At 34.1% G+C, this 19,451-nt stretch overlaps 1 protein-coding gene across 1 annotated transcript in view; it reads left to right on the top strand.

Moving 5' to 3' along the window:
• ATP2B2 (ATPase plasma membrane Ca2+ transporting 2) overlaps positions 1–19,451 on the top strand; it is a gene marked incomplete at its 3' end in the record, with an annotated part of 270,171 nt that overhangs the window by 219,583 nt on the left and 31,137 nt on the right. Inside the window, exons 13-18 of the mRNA XM_084293036.1 lie at positions 1,853–2,094; positions 2,682–2,916; positions 8,180–8,359; positions 9,260–9,347; positions 16,430–16,536; positions 17,144–17,335. Of these exons, the coding sequence (XP_084149162.1) occupies positions 1,853–2,094; positions 2,682–2,916; positions 8,180–8,359; positions 9,260–9,347; positions 16,430–16,536; positions 17,144–17,335 (1,044 nt within the window). The remainder of the gene's footprint in view (positions 1–1,852; positions 2,095–2,681; positions 2,917–8,179; positions 8,360–9,259; positions 9,348–16,429; positions 16,537–17,143; positions 17,336–19,451) is intronic.

Below are 19,451 nucleotides of genomic sequence, written 5' to 3'. Positions count from 1 at the left end.
ATATCTACTGAATTTAACAGTCCTTTGAGATCATATAACTACAAGTTATTGGGTTGTAAGGCAGGGATCCTTAAGTGAATTTAAGAATCCAGAAGGCAGTTGTATCACACTATAATGGGATTACAGCAGGACAAGTTATTATAGTATATAATAAATTTAATATATCATATTGCTATGCTTTCTAAGTGCAAGTGTTTTAATTTGAGCCTGGAATAATGCTAAAATGTCATAGCAACACAAATCTTACCCATATAACTGGGTTAGATGATTGTTTATATAGAAGCTAGAGATGTTACAATGAGTTATGGAAGGATAACTCTCTTATAATATTTTTAGATTATTGTGTACTGCTCACCATAGATGCATCTCTCTCTGAAAAGGAAATCCTGTTAATCTGTCCGAGTATAAAATTTTCTGGTGATAGAAAAATGATTCTTATGGAAATTCTGCCTTTCATTTTGCTTACTTCAGTTCTAGACAAGTCTATTAATATCTTCTATCAGTCCTTCATTTTTAAACCAGCTGCAAAGGGTAGTTCTCTGGGATACTTACTAATACTTACGTAAAATTCCCCTTTCCCTCTTTTATGGCAGTACTCATTGCAAGAATTCAAACCTAAGTGGGATTAGAGATTTGTAATTTCAATTAATCACCTTACATTACCCCTCATCCCTCAGGTATTTCCCAAGTAGGGTAGATTTAGACGTCTATGGTGAAAACATGGACATAATTCTGAATGTATTCCTGCAGCCCTAATTCTGCAAAGTGTTTGTGACATTTAAACCAATGACTTACAGCCTTGTCTTTTGCCAAATGCAAATGTTTTCGGTGGTATGATACTTTGCAAATTAAAGTTGTGAAAGGATTTTTCCTTCTCTTGGTTTCCATAGCTTAAAAAAAAACATTCTCTAATTCTAATATGTACAAGAAAATGTAAGTTATTAACAGTATTGCTCATGCATGGGACCCTTAAGTCTATTTGGAATCTTGACAACACAGGAATTTTTGATTTGGGGTATGTTACACTTCTATTTTGTGTGTGTGTGTGAAATGTGGCTGTTTTTTGTTTTTATTTATATTTCAAATGGGAAGATAGAGCTGTCCTTGTCCCTAGAAGTAAAAAGAATTGCAAAATGATTAGAATACTCCTTTTTTTTTTTTTTTTTTTTTTTTTTAACATATAAAGCACTTAATGTCTGAAGCAGCCGACTAAAATATGGTGATCCAAGCAGCCGACTAAAATATGGTGATCCTAGAAACAGGTGCTTTTAGCAGTGGGATTATTATTTTTTACATTGTTGGAAATGCCATTTTCATGTAGGTTTACTATTATGATTAAGATGCAGATTGATTTTTTTGATTTTTTTTTTTTTTTAATTCAAAACTGCCTGGTAGATAAAAAGGACATTTTTTTTTTTTTTTTAATTTGCCATTAAACCCATAGAAGTCAGCAAAACAATTCAATTCTAAGCAAGTAAGAATATAAAATATCCTATTTGTGATGAGTAAGTATTAATTATATTGAGCCTAAAGACAATTATTTCATTTTTAATGATGTTTTGCCTAGCTATAAGAAGTTCAACTGCCCATGGTTGATTTAAAAGAAAAGAAATGCAAAAGACCAAATGTAGTCATCTGACTGGAGACATTTTCCTTGTTGTGAGCATAACTGCTTCCAGTCTGTTATAACACTAAAATTTCTGCTAGTTTTTAAAAAAAATGGAAGAGACATGACTCCATAATTAGAGTTTTAGATCTTAAACTGTACACTGTAACTCTGTTAATTGGGTAGAAGGCATTGCATACTGCTAATCATTACAGAAATCCATATCTAATCTTTTCTTCTCTACAGCCACCAGAAAAAGAAGGTGGCCTGCCTCGCCAGGTAGGCAACAAGACAGAATGTGGCCTCTTAGGGTTTGTCCTGGATTTGAAACAAGATTATGAGCCTGTTCGGAACCTCATCCCCGAGGAGAAACTTTATAAGGTTTACACATTCAACTCTGTGAGAAAGTCAATGAGCACTGTCATTAAAATGCCAGATGGCAGTTTCCGAATGTACAGCAAAGGAGCTTCTGAAATTGTTCTGAAGAAGTAAGTTCAAATGATTTCTTGCTGTGTTTTTTCAAAATCTTAATGATGCAAAACATTCTGACAGTAATAAAACATACCTGGGAATTTTGGTGTTTGGGATTTGCTACCTAGGGTAGAAAAAGGACGCACTTGAGGAGAGTAAAGGTGTTACTGTCCATGTCCAGTCCCCTCCCTCTTCCCTGATGAAATCTTTGACTTATTTTCCTTGTCATTGGCTAGCAGAAATATTGGGTCTTCTAATTTATTTCTCATCTGCATTTGGTAATTTATGAATGCATTCTTTAGTTTAATAAACATATTTGGAACGTAAGGGTTTTTCAATTTCTTTGTAAGTTTTCAGCTTATTAATTACATGGGTTTTAGGGAAGTAATGGAGGACAGGGTCTTGGTGTCTCCATAATAAGTTACAGTCAAATTCAATCTGATGACATTTCAGTAGTGAATCTTCTTTGATCTAGATATTTTCAATAGAAATTTAAAACTTGCTGTCAAAAAGGAAGATGTTGAATGAAAAGAGCTGGTACAAGGAATTACTTTTCAACTGTCATGCAAATATACAATTAATTTTTTTTTCTTAAATAAAAAAGGTGTTCCAGGATCCTTAATGCAGCTGGTGAACCTCGTGTCTTCAGACCACGTGACCGGGATGAAATGGTGAAAAAAGTGATTGAACCAATGGCCTGTGATGGACTGAGAACTATCTGTGTTGCTTTCCGAGACTTCAATAGCAGCCCTGAGCCAGACTGGGACAATGAAAATGACATTTTATCTGATCTGACTTGCATTTGTGTTGTTGGCATTGAAGATCCAGTAAGGCCAGAGGTATATCAAATTCTTATGTCATAAAACATTTCTTGGAGAATTGAACTATAGATTTATTGCAGTCTTTATCTTTTTTTTTTTTTAAATTTATTATTATTTAATTAGTTCTGTCGAAGGTGGAAGTGAACTTTAGAAATAAACTTCAGTTGGTTAAAAAAAAATCAAATTAACTTGATAAACATCAACTATTAATCAACTAGTATTTAAATATTGCAAAATAGGGCTTTGTGAACTACAGGATTAAAATGATTGAATCTTCTGTCATGCAGGAGTATATAGGAGAATTCATCATTACAAGTTTTATTATACTCCCAGATATTAAAGTTTTTTTCTTTAATCAAAGCAGTGAGGCACAACTCTGAAAGCAGAAGAAAAGGGTGTAGTGATAATAATTGCTACGGTTATAATTGTGATGTTGCCACTTTGCTAATTATCTTGAGATTGTAACTGGTATATACTCAGGGAAACTTTTTAATGTTATATTTGGACAAGAAAAAGCTTTACCATGGAGAGGCTGCAGATTTCATGGATCCTATTCTTAAATGGCTTGTAAAAATGTGACAGAAGTTTTAATTCAAGTAATTTGAGAAAATCAGTACCGGTGATGCACAATGGAAGCAAGATCCATTCTGCGATGGTACTTGTATTTCAGTAGGTGATTAATGACTGCTGTTTGCTCTGGAGTAAGGTTATTGAAAGATAACTCAAGTTTCCCTTTTACAGAAAGAGCGGGTTCTTATTCTGCATAAAGTAGCTTGGTACCAATCTTGGTCTTTTTTAGTCTTCTGTCTCCTTTTGTTTTTGCTGGATCTTTTTTTTTAATCATATCTAAATCTTTGTATTTGATCCACTGAGAATTGGTGGCAATGCTAGACATGCAAGGAAAACTATTTCCCTGAGTCACTTTTAAAGTAGGCCTTTATATATTTCTGCTGTAACTAGAAAATAAATAAAGGAAAACAGCATGATATAATTACAACTATAGGCACCAATTTCATAGCTGTACTTTGAGTGTTAATGGGTTTTCTTGCCTTTTTTTTTCAGTATTGAGAAATATATAATATGAAGTAAGTCTTGGTTAGGTGAAAACTATGATAAAACCCTTACTTCTGCAGTCATCAGATGAACAGCATTCACTTTATCTATCATACGCTGGTCTCTTGCTGCTAATCCATCTGTCCCTACACCTGACATTGCATGTCTTTAAAAATATTTTAAAATATTCTTAAAATATCCTGTCTGCATGGATCCCACTCCTAATACTCTAGCTCATTTATCTATCTATCTTTCTATCTATCTATCTAAACTCAGATTTTAACTGTCAGTGACCAACAGAGTTATGAATCAGTGCTCTTTCCCTCCAAAACTGATTAATGATACGTGTTTTTTGAAAATAGCTTTATAATACGTAAATAGCTTTATAATACAGTATGGTATGACAGACTGAGGGAATGGGTAGCAATGGGGTTTGCAGTTATTATTTAAAATAGCTGCAAACTATCCTTCCATGTGTTTTATAAGAGAACTACTCTCATTTCATAGGGAATAATTTCATAGGAGCTTGAGGTAAAGATGAATAGTGTTGCTACAAACAAAGAGGTCAAGTCTGATATCTATTTAAAGGATCAAAGAAGATGAAGGAAGAAAAACATTTTATTTCTAAAATTATCTAAATAATGTACTGAATTTCTTGTAGATAACACCTTTTAACACCAGAATTCTACCAAATGTTGGACAAATCTGCAGTTGTTTTGGGGAAATTTGTTTTGAGGGGATTTTTCTCCATATCCCTTTTGACTGTTTCATTGTGGTAAGATCAAAAGAACCTTCAAGCCATAACAAAAGCAATTTCAGAAAATGGTGTCTGTATGAAATATCTGACTTAGTGGGAATTACATATCACTTAAATTGTTGCAAATAGTAAGGTGTTCTGCTCTTATAAATGACCTTCTTATTTTGCAAGAATTAGTCCAGTAATTAAATATAGACACACCATTGGAGTTTATGAATTTTCAAAGTGTCTTCTGCAGGGGAAAAGCATAAAAATGTGAAATATTACTACAACTTCTGTTTTATTAATATTCTCAGTATTCATGGACATCAGGTTTTATTCTATCAGAAATGGCAGATTAGCTAATTTCAGTGAAGCAATGCAGTGTCACCATCCTGACAACCTGTATTTTCCCTTATATTGTGTTAATGTTTATAATGGAAAAGGCTGCATTTTTCCCTTAAGATGATCTTTGGAGTTAATGGCATACAAATTTATAGCTCCCCTAGTTTCTCAGAGCTGCTCAGAACACACCCTTGGTGTGTTCAGGTTGTCACATATTTGACATACCTGCTGTATCAGCGGTGTCATGCTAGCATGGTCTCAGACATGGGAGTGCTGCATCTGTTCTGGTTATACTGCAGGGCACTTTCTTGCTATTGCTTTTCCTTCCATGCATACTATTTGGATGAATTATTCAACGATATCCAGCAACTGACCAGTTTTGACTGGAGTGTAACCACTGGACATCCATGAATTTTGCATACTTCTTTGGTTATTTAGGTTGATGCAATTCAGACTGGCTTATTCATTGTTAGTAGCTGGCTTTATCAAGCACCGAGATACTGGCTTGCCATTAAGCTTTTTTTACATTTTTTTTCCTTTGATAAATATACAAGAAGAGAACAAACAGAATGCTATCTCATGCCTATAGAGATTTGTCTGTTGTTTTTGACAGCTTTTCTACTTCGGCTTTAATGAATCTATACTGGCTTATACTGATTTGCCAATGTACACCTACATTTTTTTTTATTTCTGGAAGAATGTAAATCATTTCTACATTCCACCTATTTGTCATCTGATTTTGATAGTTACTTGTGCGTTGCATAATTTATACATACACACATCTAAAGTGTTTTTTTTTTACAGAGAGAAAGTGAAAAAAATAAATTGAAATGTGTACCTAAATTCTGCAAAACTGATGGAAAATGTCTGCTTCTACTGCCCACTCAGTCTGCCAACACTTTCTTCCCTACAGCATTAAAAAATATGAACAATATTTTAACTGTAATTATTGTACACAGTGTAAATCAGATACCACCCACCAGCTGTCCAAAAATGAGAGAAGAGGGAGGTAGAATTATTTTACTAGTTATAAGTTAGTTTGAGGTGTATTTGAAACTAGGTTGTCCTCCCATGACCTTGTTTAATAGGACTGGCACTTTGTGTGATTTTTTATTATTATTATTATTTTTTTTCTGTTTGTACTGTAATTTATTTTTCTCCTTCATGGTTCATATGCTGTGCTGGATTTACAGACAGTCATGTAAATTTGTCATACCCTATGCGCGAGGGTCACTACAGTTAAGTGGATACTAAGGGCACTCCAAACTGGCAAATGGGATGTAGCCAAGATTATTAATGTGGAAAATGGGTAACTCAGTAGTCATTTGCTTAAGTAATAGATCTGATCTGGTTGTAGGTGCCCCATAGAAGTCAACTTTGTACTGTTAAAAGGCTCAGGTAGTCCAGATGATGCTTCCAGGATACATCTCATGGGAAGAACATTTTCAATTAGTAGAGAGAAGGGAATAGGTAGATAAACGTTTATTTTTTCTCTTGCTTCTGTAATCTCTATTGCCAGAGAGTCATTCTGCAAACTGCATTCTGTGTGTATGGTTTGAGGAAGAAGCGGTTTTCTTCATAGTCATGAGAAAAGTACTAGTCTGCTTGTCAACTAGGTGTTAGTTTAGTTAGGTGCTGTGGAAAGCAGATGCCTCATAACTGCCTCTTGTTTATTAAAAAGGGAAGAACACAGCTGACCAGAAGAGCCATTATGCCCTTTGTTCCACATTGATTTATAACTGTTGGAGACATTTCTAATCTTATACAAATGAATAACACAATTTTTTCCTGAGGAAAAAAATATTTCCTCAGGAAAAAATATTTTAATAAAGATGCAGAAACATGGTGTGAAATTGTACTAACTCATTAGAATAATCATTATCTACAATACAGTTTAAGGGCATATAATTTATTTTTAGTGTGACGTTCAGTCCAAGATACCCAGCCTTTCTGGCCCCATGAACTCATTAGGACCCCAGCAGTTCCCATGCCGGATCAGAGCAGGGGCTGTCAATCTGTCAATCAGTTCAGCATCCTGCCCCCAGCAGTGCCCGCTACAGCTATGGAGGAAGTTAAAATATTTGCAATACAAAAAGGTAGCAGTGTGATGTTGTGGATGGCGTCTCCTTTTCTTGATATTTTTCTGTATTAATGGATGAGATTAATCCACTCTAATTGACATTAAGTTCTACAGTGTACTTATCTGATAGAGGTCATAATCAGCAAATTGCACTGAATTGGCAGTAGAAAACTTCGCTATTGCAGCCACTAATATCCCTTTCCATGCCCTTTCTTAAACCAAATGGGATTGTTTTAAAATTTGTTGATAATTATTAAAAATGACAATTCTTTTCATAATCACATCCTTTGCTTATTGGTTATTTTCATTACAAAATGATTTTTTATTTTTAAATAAGCTGATGCCAAATATACAATGCCAACTTAGCTTTTGCATTGATCTCACAGACCTGTCAAACACTGAATTCTCCCTCATTGGTATATATACTGTGCAACAGGAAAAGTTGGTTTTATGTAGAAAGAGGGTAACTAATCATTTGTCATTTTTAGAGTTTTGGAATACGTTATTCTTTAAATATTAAGCTCATGTATATTTGGGAATACCACCTGTTGATATGCATAAATTAGGGTAATAATGCTGAATTCTAAAATGTTTTAGATAATCTTATTGAAAGTTTGGATCAGATGTTAGATAATTTTCTGTACAAAATAACTGTGTTCTCAGTGCATGTATATTGAATATAAAGTCTTCATTTTTAAAATTTTTTTTTAATATACGGATATTGATTATCTCCGTTTTGACGTATATTGAATATGTTAGGTACCTTAATTGCTAAAGGTCAAAAAATATGCAGAGTACTCCTGTTTGTATCAAAATCAGGAGAAGCTTAAGGCAAGTGATCAGAAAAATGGTTTGTATGCTTCTTGCTACGAGATTTGTCTTGCCTCTGGTGTAACCTCAATTCTGTAGAAGTCAAATAGCTTTTAATCTATGCCATAATATGGATGATTTCCCTTTTTATTTCATGAATTTCTTAGCCTAAAAATATCCTAACTGGAAACATCCAACTTGTATTTATATTTCATATCTATCTCATATTTTCTTTCCTATTTATATTGCTTTTGAAGGTCCCAGAAGCCATAAGAAAGTGCCAGCGAGCTGGAATTACGGTCCGCATGGTCACTGGAGACAACATCAACACAGCACGCGCCATTGCCATAAAATGTGGAATCATTCATCCAGGAGAAGACTTTCTTTGCCTTGAAGGAAAAGAGTTTAACAGAAGGATCCGAAATGAGAAGGGAGAGGTAATTCATATAGTAAATCCATACATATTAATATGGTTTACAAGTAGTGAGAACACTGAAATGTTCTTTCACCTGCACCAATGCGTACCTTATTTCAGTAAAGACTACTTTACTTGGAGATATTGGTATTTCTTTCTAGAAGTATCTTTTTTTTTTTTTTTTTTTTTAAATACCATTGAAAATCCAGTCTTTACTTCTTATCATGCAGAGCCATTATAAATTTAGTGCTAGCCTTATTTAGCAGTTTTTAGAACCATAGCACTAGTATACAAGAAATCAAAACTAAGTACATTAGAAACAGGTTTGTTAGCAAAGAGAAGGAACACAACAGCAGTCTGCAGGTTTAAGTCTCATGAATTCAGTCTGTACAAAGAACCAGTTATGCCCACTTTATTTTGTACCACTTTATCTAATCCATGTACTGCGATATTCACTCATTCTAATGATTTCAGTAACTTAGTCTATTCTCAGAAGATTTTTAATTCCACGTATAAAAGATGGAGCTAACACACGGACTGTAGAAGCCAGCTTTAAAAAACAAAACTCTGTCTGGACACAGTCATTTAATCCTTGAATTGACTGATGGAATCCTGGGAGCATAAGGATATGCTATGGATATGTCCTTGTTGCTGTTGGTGTACAGAGAAAATTCTGCCATTATTAGTGCCAAAATGAGGTGAAGAACTTGTATTATAATGCAGAATAAAAGAACACATTTGTAGTTGTAAACGTTTGATTGGCTTTGAGAAGTTACATATTTGTTATTATATACTTTGAGAAGTTATATATTTTACATATGTGTATATGGAATATATACATTATATACTTTGAGAAACTATATATTTTGCATTTTGCTCATCACAGACTAATCATTATGTTGTTGGTTTTGTTGCTTTCCAGATTGAGCAAGAGCGAATTGACAAAATCTGGCCAAAACTTCGAGTACTTGCTCGGTCATCTCCCACAGACAAACACACTTTGGTAAAAGGTGAGTAAATTGTAATACATCACGTAAATTAATAAATCATGTAAATTAATGCCAAGGTTATTGAAATATGGTTGACGCATCTTCTGTACTGTAAAAATGTTACTGTTAACACTGTATCTGAGTTATCTGTAATTATACATCTCTGTTGTATACATAATACAAGGAAGCTTTCTTGGCAACGAAATCTCTTGTGTTTGCATCCTGTCTGAACCTTCAAATGAAAAATAACAAGAAACTGGTTGGCAGGAATAACAGAAATACTAGTAAGTTGTGTGGCAAGTAGAAGTAATCTCTTATTTGACTTGGGACTTTTTAACTGGACTGGAATGAGGCTCTGCCAGGGAAGAGAAAATGCGCGTGTGCTAGCCGGAAAAATATTATTGAGAAATGGCTAATTTTTCATATAAATAAGAGGCAGAGTAGATTTTAATCTCCTTGAATATACCTCTTTATGAAAAAACAAAACAAAACAAAACAAACAAAAAAAAACAACAACAAAACAAACAGAAAAAAACAACCAAGAACAATTTCATTTAGAGTAAATCAATCATCACTCAGGTTTTTATGCTTCTGTTGTCCCACAATTATATTTAGATAGTATTCCAAACTAAAAACTTTTCGTGTGGCAATAGCAGTTTTCATATGTCATATAAAATGTAGGCATAGAGTTCCATTTTCCTATAGGCTTTGTAATTGTATGATATGAACAGGCTTCCTTCAGATTTTCAGCTGTATGTTTAGAGTCTGTTTTTGTCCTATAAAAACTGTGCCATACAAACCATATTCTCTCACCATTCCATCAGCAGATAGAATGCTCCTATGAAAGATGGATTTATTCACAGCATTCTTTATGAAGCCTTCTTCAAATCTGTATCTGACACTTCTTGCTGGCATGATATTTTATTCTATTGACCTTGAAGCTCACGCTTAAAAGCTTATTAAATCAGAAAATTTCTGATCTGGGATAGCATCATTTCTGGCCACAAAAAGATGTTTCCATCTGTCTGACTGCTTAAATAATTCAGATTTAGGTAGAAAACAATTTCTAGCTTTATCCTTTTGGATGCCAAGGTTGTATTGATATGACTTCGTTGATGACTGACTATAAAAGCTTTTGATCTGGATATAATCTTTTTAAAATGCCTAAATGACCTTAGAGCAAAAGCTCCCTTGAGAATTTGAAAATTGGATCTGTTGGGCCCTTTGGGATTGGGACCAGTGTATGTGAAGAACTCAAGAAGCATGGTTCATTCAGGAGAACTAATATACCTGTAAGCTCTGTCATAGTGCAGAAGATGAGGCAGCTGGAGACAGACTGCTGTTACTCAGCCTCTTGAGACCGTATTTAGACCAGTCGTCTCCAAAGTAGGGTGTACACATGCCAGGAGTTATGCAAGACAATCCAGTGGGGTGCAGGAAGAAAATATTTCTAGCACCATTCATAAATAAACTTTATTTTAAGAATGAGATTTATTTTATTTATCCAATCCTTTTAAAACTTTATTTTGTGTATTTTTTCTAATGTATAAAATACTTTGGCACGTAAGTATACATATGCACAATTTGTAAATACTATGCATAATATTGGGGTGTGTGCTCAAAATTTTTTACTATTAGCTGTGCACAATCAAAATGTTTGGGGACCATTGATTTGGGCAACATAATTACTTGCTCTCCTTCTCAGAATTCAAACAGCAAAAAGTCAGCTGAAATATCCGCACTTCCTTCGTGCATACAACACACTGTGTTATAGCTCTTATAGGACATGACTTGTAAAGCCTAATATGGTTTTATTTGTTTCAGAAGCACACAACAATTTGTTTCATTAAGTTGATTAAATAAGTCCCTTGGGAGTACTTATTTGAATCACATAGGACTTTCCCGTAAGAGGAGAATGGAACCTTTGCCAGAGAAAATAAAATCAATAATAGCTGAAGAAAAATAAGCAACAATTTAATGATGTTCTTTATCATAAGCACTTTGACAATACAAAATATTTACTACTACTGAATGTCTTATATAACTGGTACAATTAATATTTTAAAGATACGGCAGGGTCAAGAGAGAGCAATTAAATATCCAACAAAGTTCAAGAACAAGTCTGTGGAAATCAGGATGGATTTTTTTGGATGGTATACTCCAAGGGCCATTAAAAGTTACAAGAAACTATTTAAATGTTCACCAATTTTGGGATTCTTGTTAAAATGTTACGTTTTTCTCAGACACTTGAGGGATCAAGAGGATTTTCTATTCTTTGATGTATTCTATCTGCTTTAGGGTAAAAACACACATCACAAAATAAACTTTTTAAAAAAATATATTTAATTTTTAATGACATACTGCTGCTGGAGGGAACATTTTTTTGTGTCTTTAATACAGCACAGTCCCACCCAGCAAAAGGATCATTTTTCTTTTACATTTTTCTTTTTACTACTGCTAGGGGACTAGAGAAAGGCATGGTTCAGCATTTCAGGCTGCGTAGACAGTGTTCTCTCAAATATTTATGTCTTTGAAGTAGAAATAGATTGAAAAAAATGTCAAAGTGGTTTAGCATCACAAAGTGTTTCAGTGAAACCAAAACATTTCACTTAGACATCTCAATCCAACTGAAATACAATTTCTTAAAGACTTCATGAAGTCTGTTGGTATGATTTCATTTTTTTTTACCCTATTTCAAAATACAACAATAAAAATGCATGTCATCTATAATGATATTATTGCTGAAATATTTCAATATTGTCAGATTGTTATTTTAAAATAAGAAGCAAATGCTTACTACTCATGAAAACAACATTCTCATCTTATCAGAAGGTATAGAGAGTATAAAATAACAAGCTAAAGAAGCTGTGTTTTCAATGTTTAAATTCATCTGGAATTATTTTAGTGTGATACTAAAAAGAACGTTCTTGGAAAGGCGCTTGATTAAAAAACAGAAAGGGAAAGGGAACTTTAAAAAAGAAAAAAATTTTCTAATAATTACCCTTAATTTCAAAAATATTTCAAATATTATTGCGTGGGATGGTATTATACTCCTGATATCATTGTAGTGGATATGCCATGAGACTAGGTAAAATAATAAGAATAATAGAAAAAAATATTGAAATTCTGAAATTAAATATCAGTATTGTGCAAGTTGCAATTGGTTTTGATTTCCATTTGAAATAAAATTTAAATATTTATTTTTATTCAAATTCATGTAAAGAAATATTCAGAAAGTTGACATGTTCCATAATGCAAAAAGTTGCCTTTGACCAACACTTCCCAAAAGTGATGAATATAAGAATAGTTTAAAGGAAGCAGGAGGTATGCTACAAGTGAATCTAGAGTTTTATACTTTAAATACTATCTAGATCTTTGTCATCAGTGTTAGGAATAACTTTGTGAAGGTCCTGATGCTTTCAAGGTTCCCCTTTTATGTTTCACATTGCTGGTGCCTGCTCAGAACAGAAATCTTTGTATTTATGCCATAGTCTTCTCTGGCATTCTAATATCACGAACTTTGCAGAGCACTCTTAACTATTGCCAATGCTGTCTGTAATGTTTTATAAAACACTTTTATATTAATCTTTAAAGATCTATTCCTGCAAGTAGGCAAGCATTTAACTTAAATGAATTTAAATTTTCTCTTTCAGTCAGATTTTCTAAATTCTTGTTAGATAAACATGGAGCTTGAAAAAGTTAGGAAATATTAAAAAACAATGTGAACACAATATGCCTACAAAAATATATTACTGCATCTGTGTATGCTTGGCTTGTCAAAGACAGATAAATGTGTAAGTGTATGGGATAATCAACTTTCCAGGATCAATAACATCAATAACACTTGAACTTGTGTCCATCTTTGTATGCTCTGCTGTGGCTAAGTTTTCCCTGTCTGCCTGTTTTGAGTCAACCATTTTAGACAGAATAAGATACCTAAAACAGCTTTTTTTTCTCTCTCTTTTTTTTTTTTTTCTCTCTCTCTCCCAGAACCAGTTTTTTCTTTTTTTTTTTACTGATGTGGCTCTAAGGGTGACAATGCAAATAAGAATTGTTAAAATGAAGTGGCATTTGTTCCACAGTAAAGGGAAAACCCGAGGCTGCAGTTGATGTTTTTGATCTGACTATGGGTACAGATACTTTCCCTGTAAAAGAAATGGAAGACACAATGTTCCTTAATATTCTTTATAATATTATCCTGCAAGGGTTTGATTTAATGCTTGCATGATGTTAGATGGGAGGAAGGTAGGAGATATATGATGTATTTCACTTTCACTTTTGTATGTAATGCTGGTATCTTTCATAGCAAGCGTGCACATACAGTGCTCCTCTTGATGGCTATACATGGTTGTTTTAAAAAAAAAATCTTTTCCTTCATCAGAAACAGTTGCTTGCTCTAACACATATATATCTTAAAGAATCTACATGATTCCTTCCCAAATTCCTACAGCATCAATGGAATCTGTGTGTGGAACGTACTGTAATGTTGGGTTCTGCATGCATTCCTGTGACTGTTGAACAAAGTTCCCTTTTGACAGAGAAAAGTTGTAGCCTAACAGCTTGAGATGAGGGCACAGATCAATGAAACAGCAAAGGCTGTTTTGGGAGGAAGCTTTGCCACATTTTATGAATTTGCCTGCTGTACTTCGCAAACTGTTTGATTAACATGATGTATGCAAGTCTTTGACTGGAGTAAAGCAGTTTATTTTGTAGAATTTTCCTGGCTGTTAGACATGAGAAATTAATATGGAAATTTCTTTTTAGCTATTGTGAATGAGTAGAAATGGGCATTCTCTGATTGCCAGTCTGTCAGATCATACACTTATTTAAGTTTTTCATTGATCACCAAAGCAGTAGTTCTCCATAGTAGAGGGAGAGCCCTTCCTTGGCATCTCTCCCTTCTTTGGTGTCCTTACACCTTTTGTGAAATCTATACAGGCATATTAGTTGATACTGAAGAAAACTCTTGAAGTGAAACCATGAATGCTTACCACAGCCATTAACAAAATTATATCAAAAGAGAGGGAAAAAAAAAGGGGAAAAGCAAGCAGAGTTAGGAAGTAGAGTGCTGGAAAGAAGACAGTGATTTAGAAATGTGGGGAAGGGAGGAAGGACAGATTAAAAATACTATGAAGTCAAGGAGCATGGGTATAACTATGAATAGCTATAGTAAATAATCTGAATCCCTAATAATTGCTACTGCTTCATTTTAGAAATTAGTCTGATGTTCAAAGTAAAGTTCCTCCATCTATATAGTTTTGTCCCATGTCTTCATGTAGTTCTAATGACGCTGGCAGTGGTGAGTGTGGCTGAGATGCTGATGGCAACCAAGACCATTTTATTTCTTTCCATGATTGCTGATTATGCAGTTCTGTGTTCTGGAGGGTGGTTGTCTCATCCTGGCTGTGTAATTTGCTTTTATGGATAAAAATAGGCAGTCAGGTAGTGAATCATTGACATTTGTCCACTATTTATAGCCATTAGGAGGTCATCTGTTAAACTCTCTTCAGCTTCATCTGGGCTATGCTCCCATCTGGAATCTAATTGTGAGAGGATGTTCTCTACCTGGTTGGAGCAGTTAATAGCATGAGGTGTTGGAGTTTTAATGAATTTCTTCAGAAGCTTAAATTATTAATTTAACATCAAAGGGTATATTGATAACAAGAAGGGAAGACAAGATAAATGTTTTTAAAAGCAATGGCAGCTGATGTTCCTGTTTATTTAGTAATACCAAAGACAAGTCACCCCAACAAACTGAAAGCTCTAATTATAAGATCATATCAGAATAATATGCTATTTATCTGAGTTCATAGTGCTAATGGAAAGTGAATTGCATGTTGTTTTTTTGCTTTTTTTCTTTTCTTCCGATTTTCTTGAGACTGAAAAATACAGGAGGATAGTTACTGCTTTCCTTTTGCATTGCAATCTTCTGGGTGCCTGATAAGCCCAAACTTTGCCAAGAGGCAGCTATTGCTCTGTAATCTGCAATTTCCTATTTCTGTCTGATTATCTGATATGGGAGTTATTTTTTTTCCAGAGTGACTGAAAGCTTTTTACACTGGGCAGTTTTTGATAATTGTTTTTAGAGGATACAACTTTGTGCAAAATGTGTTAAAAAAGGAATTTTCTTATTTTCCCCTCATGTTACCTAATATAGGGAGTTGTTCTTATATGCTACATAGAAATCCTGTATTCCTACTAAGTCGGCAAAGGGACTCTGACATGGAAATAAAAACATGAGTGGAGAACGATGCCCATCCCATTAAAATACAGAGCCGCTTCTATGACCTTAGAAAAAGTATTTAATCTTTTCTTTACTTTCCCTATCTGCATAAGTGGAAAATACTTTTGTTTGTGCTAATTTGGTGAAACTCAATTCACCATTTAAAGTAGTGTTTTCATTTTGAGATCATTTGACAAATTAAAGTGGAAATTATTTTATTATGACTATTTGAATGTTTTGCTCCATAATTTAAAGAATTATTTTATATCTTCTCAATCATCGTTTGGCAGAGTTGAATGTCTCTCTGTTAAAATGCTAATTTGGCTCCAACTAAATAAAATTCATCAATGGCATTTGTTATCTTTAGGTTAAACTGATTGCCAGAAGGCAAACCAGTGGAACAGATATTATAGTTAAGACCCAGTTTAAGAAACCTTTAAGCATGAACTTAAATCTTCAAAAAAAAAAAAAAAACAAAACAAACAAACAAAAAAAACACATTGAATTTTAATTGGGGAGCTGGTCTGAAATGGTTTTACTGTGACATGTAATTTTTAATAGTAGAAGTCTTCCAGAAGAACATAGCGAGACAATGTCATTCTCTATGATGCCTATGCAAGTGTTATTGATGTTTTGGTGGTGCAGGATCAGATCTTTCCATAAAAAAATCTAGTAGCAATGTTGAATAGTACATAATAGAGGTGGCATGGCTTTCATTGTTATTTTCCTTAGAAATCAACTCTGTCAATCTCCGTAAAACATGTTGGTATATTACATCATACGTAGTTGGTATTACACACATAGCTATTTTTAGAGGTAAGTTTTGTCTTGCTAGCATATAAACACACTGTATACACACTCGTATATACATTTTTTGCAGGTATTATTGACAGCACCCAGGTGGAACAGAGACAGGTTGTAGCTGTGACTGGTGATGGAACCAATGATGGACCAGCACTTAAAAAGGCTGATGTTGGCTTTGCAATGGTATAATCTGCGTATTTATTGATGTTTATGTCATTGTAAATCTGCTGTAAGAAGTTTTCCATTCATGAAGTGTTGAGAAAATTGCTTAATGAAACAATATATTGCCTATACAGTAGAATGGACTCAGTGTTCATCACAACAGCAGAATACTATTTCACTTTGCTAAAAACTATTGCTACATGTGAAGATGTCTTCCCAACATACTTTGACTCTTAAGATATCTTAATATACTAGATTATATATTAAGATATGTAATTCTAATTGTTATCAATTCTGTTCATGTATATTAATATAATATCCTAAAAAAAAAAAAGGAAAAAACTCAAAAGATTGTTAGACAATAAGCTGATAATTTAAAGCACCCAGAAGTATCATCACATGAATTCCACTGTTCTCTGTCAATGCCCTTTTCTGCCTCCTTACTCACTTTCAAAAACAGGTCCAATTAGCCATCATCCTAGCAAATATAAAATGCAGAATATACTCAGCAGTCATTGTGATGGTGCTGGGGAATCTTACTGTAACTATGGACTTTGAGTATGCAGGGATTTGTGTTCTAACTGTCAGTGTACTTCCCAGTAATTTTATTCTCAATTAATTTTTCCAGGGTATTGCTGGAACAGATGTTGCAAAGGAAGCCTCAGATATCATCCTAACAGATGACAATTTCAGTAGCATTGTAAAGGCTGTCATGTGGGGACGTAATGTCTATGATAGTATCTCAAAATTCCTTCAGTTCCAGCTCACTGTTAACATTGTGGCTGTGATTGTGGCTTTCACTGGTGCGTGCATTACCCAGGTAAGATTATCTTCAGGCATTGCTTGAAGTATGGGGCCAAATCATACCCATGCTTCATTGCCTCTTAAGTGATGATGCTTTACATTTAATTCTTACTTTGTACAACAGAAAGCATGCTTTCTGAAGTTCTTCTGAAAATTAAAGTATTGGGGATCAAACTGGTAAGTGTTAAATAGCTGTTGACAAAAGAAAGTGTACAAATCCACTTTCTCCTAAAAGTAAATTACTTTCAAGAACAACTAATACTGGTTCTGCTTCTGTACAGCTCCCTGTTTTTGATTACTTATTATTGCCATGATTGAGCCTCTGGCATCAGGGAAGAAAATGTCAAAGATTGGAAAAAGGAAGAGTCTGTGTGACTTTGCCTTTCTCTTTCAAAATATTTCACTCTTAAGTATGTATTTAGTGATGGATTATGGAATGAGATTATGATTTTCAAGTTAGCAGTGAATAGAAGTAATCCCAGCAGAGGAGTTTTTTGACTGATAAATATTTTGTTGCTTTTCAGGCAAGTCCTTTTAATTTTAAGTGCAAACAATAAGCCAATTAAATAACACATATAGTTGAACTTTGATTTCTTTTTCCCCCTCTACACTAATCCCTTATTGTAATCCTGATGTATGTGTAACATGTCTAGGTCTTTTACAAAAATTCAAATTACTACTTTTTGATGAATAAAATTTTATTTTACCTAGCAAGAAACCAGCATGTATTTAGTGGTTTGTATTTAGGGTACTAGGGCTTGTTCTTCGTTAGAAAATAGCAAAACATAGAGGCTTGTTAGTGCTGTTACTCCCCCAACCCCAAATTAATGTGTATTTCAAATGCTGCAGACAGGTGCTATTACAAAAGGCCTCTTTTGGTTGAGATGCACTATGGGAGAGCTGACGCCTCCCTGCATTGTGCATCATACAGATGCACATGCTTGTTCCAGCAGGTAAATTCCACCTCATGCACACCTGAGCAGAACAATGAATAAGTCATTAGCTCTGCTCCAGGGTAAACTTACATTGCAATCATGGAATTGATACTTGAAACCAGAAACTCAGGTACCTTTACAAAACCGTGAGGTCAAACTTCTAAGCCTTGACTGACATTTAGAGGCCTTATCTGTGCTGTGAAACAATTAATTTGTTTTCTGAGAGGTAAAAAATTGTGAGCTGCTAAGTGCTTGTTCCCTACCATGCTGCCTTCCAAGTCTTGATGATGTCTTGTTGTCACAGCTGAGCCTGTGCTATGGGACAAAATTATTGACGTCGAGGCAGAAGTTGGAAACTTTTCATTTTCCCTTGGGAAATATTTCCAAGCATATTGAGAAAATGTTTAACCATGAAGTAGTTTTTACTGCTAACAGAAATTACATGAATAAGTACTAAAAATGTGGAAGGTAAATCCTCCTGGATTTTATCAATGGTACAGAATAATATACAATAAAGTGCTAAAAGCAACATGGTCAGAATACCAGAATTGGAACTGAGAGGACTGCTTCCTTTTGAGCCCGTGTTTTATAGACATTCCATCACTGCCTAAACACATTTATGTAAGGTGATTTTTTTGGGGTTAGCATCCACGGTTTTTCAATTGCTTTGTGAAAGCATTAAGGGAAATATATTCTAGCTGTTAACTAAGTATTTTCTATTTTATTCTTGAAGAAGTAAACATTTCTGAGTCAATAAAAGGACTTTTTAAAATCAATACTAAGTTCTTGTGTAGAGCGTATTCAGTGGAAGCATGTTCTTTCTATTTCCAGAGCTTTTTTCATCCTTTGAATCATTCCATTACCTTCTAAAAGGATTTGGATCAGGCCCAGTGTGTTTGTATTAACCCAATGGGCTGTAAGACCATCACTGAGCCTGTCAAGTTTATTGTCTCTGTTTATAGGTTTTAACATACAACTCCTAGAATTTCTGTATTTCTGCCCAAACAGATTCTTATGCAATTCCTTAATATGGCAGTAAAAATGCAAATCCAAAGAACAAGGTCTGAAAGGAACTAAAATTGAAACTGTAGCAAAAAGGCAACAGTTATTTCCATTGTAGTTCTGTTTACACTGAACTGCCTGACTGCTGATAATTCCAAGCAGCTCTCATTTCTATCTCATTCAGCAAGGATCTTG

Source organism: Netta rufina (genome assembly GCF_964035555.1).
Source record: "Netta rufina genome assembly, chromosome: 10".
NCBI classification, from domain to species: domain Eukaryota; kingdom Metazoa; phylum Chordata; class Aves; order Anseriformes; family Anatidae; genus Netta; species Netta rufina.
This window is presented reverse-complemented; position numbering and strand designations above follow the sequence as displayed.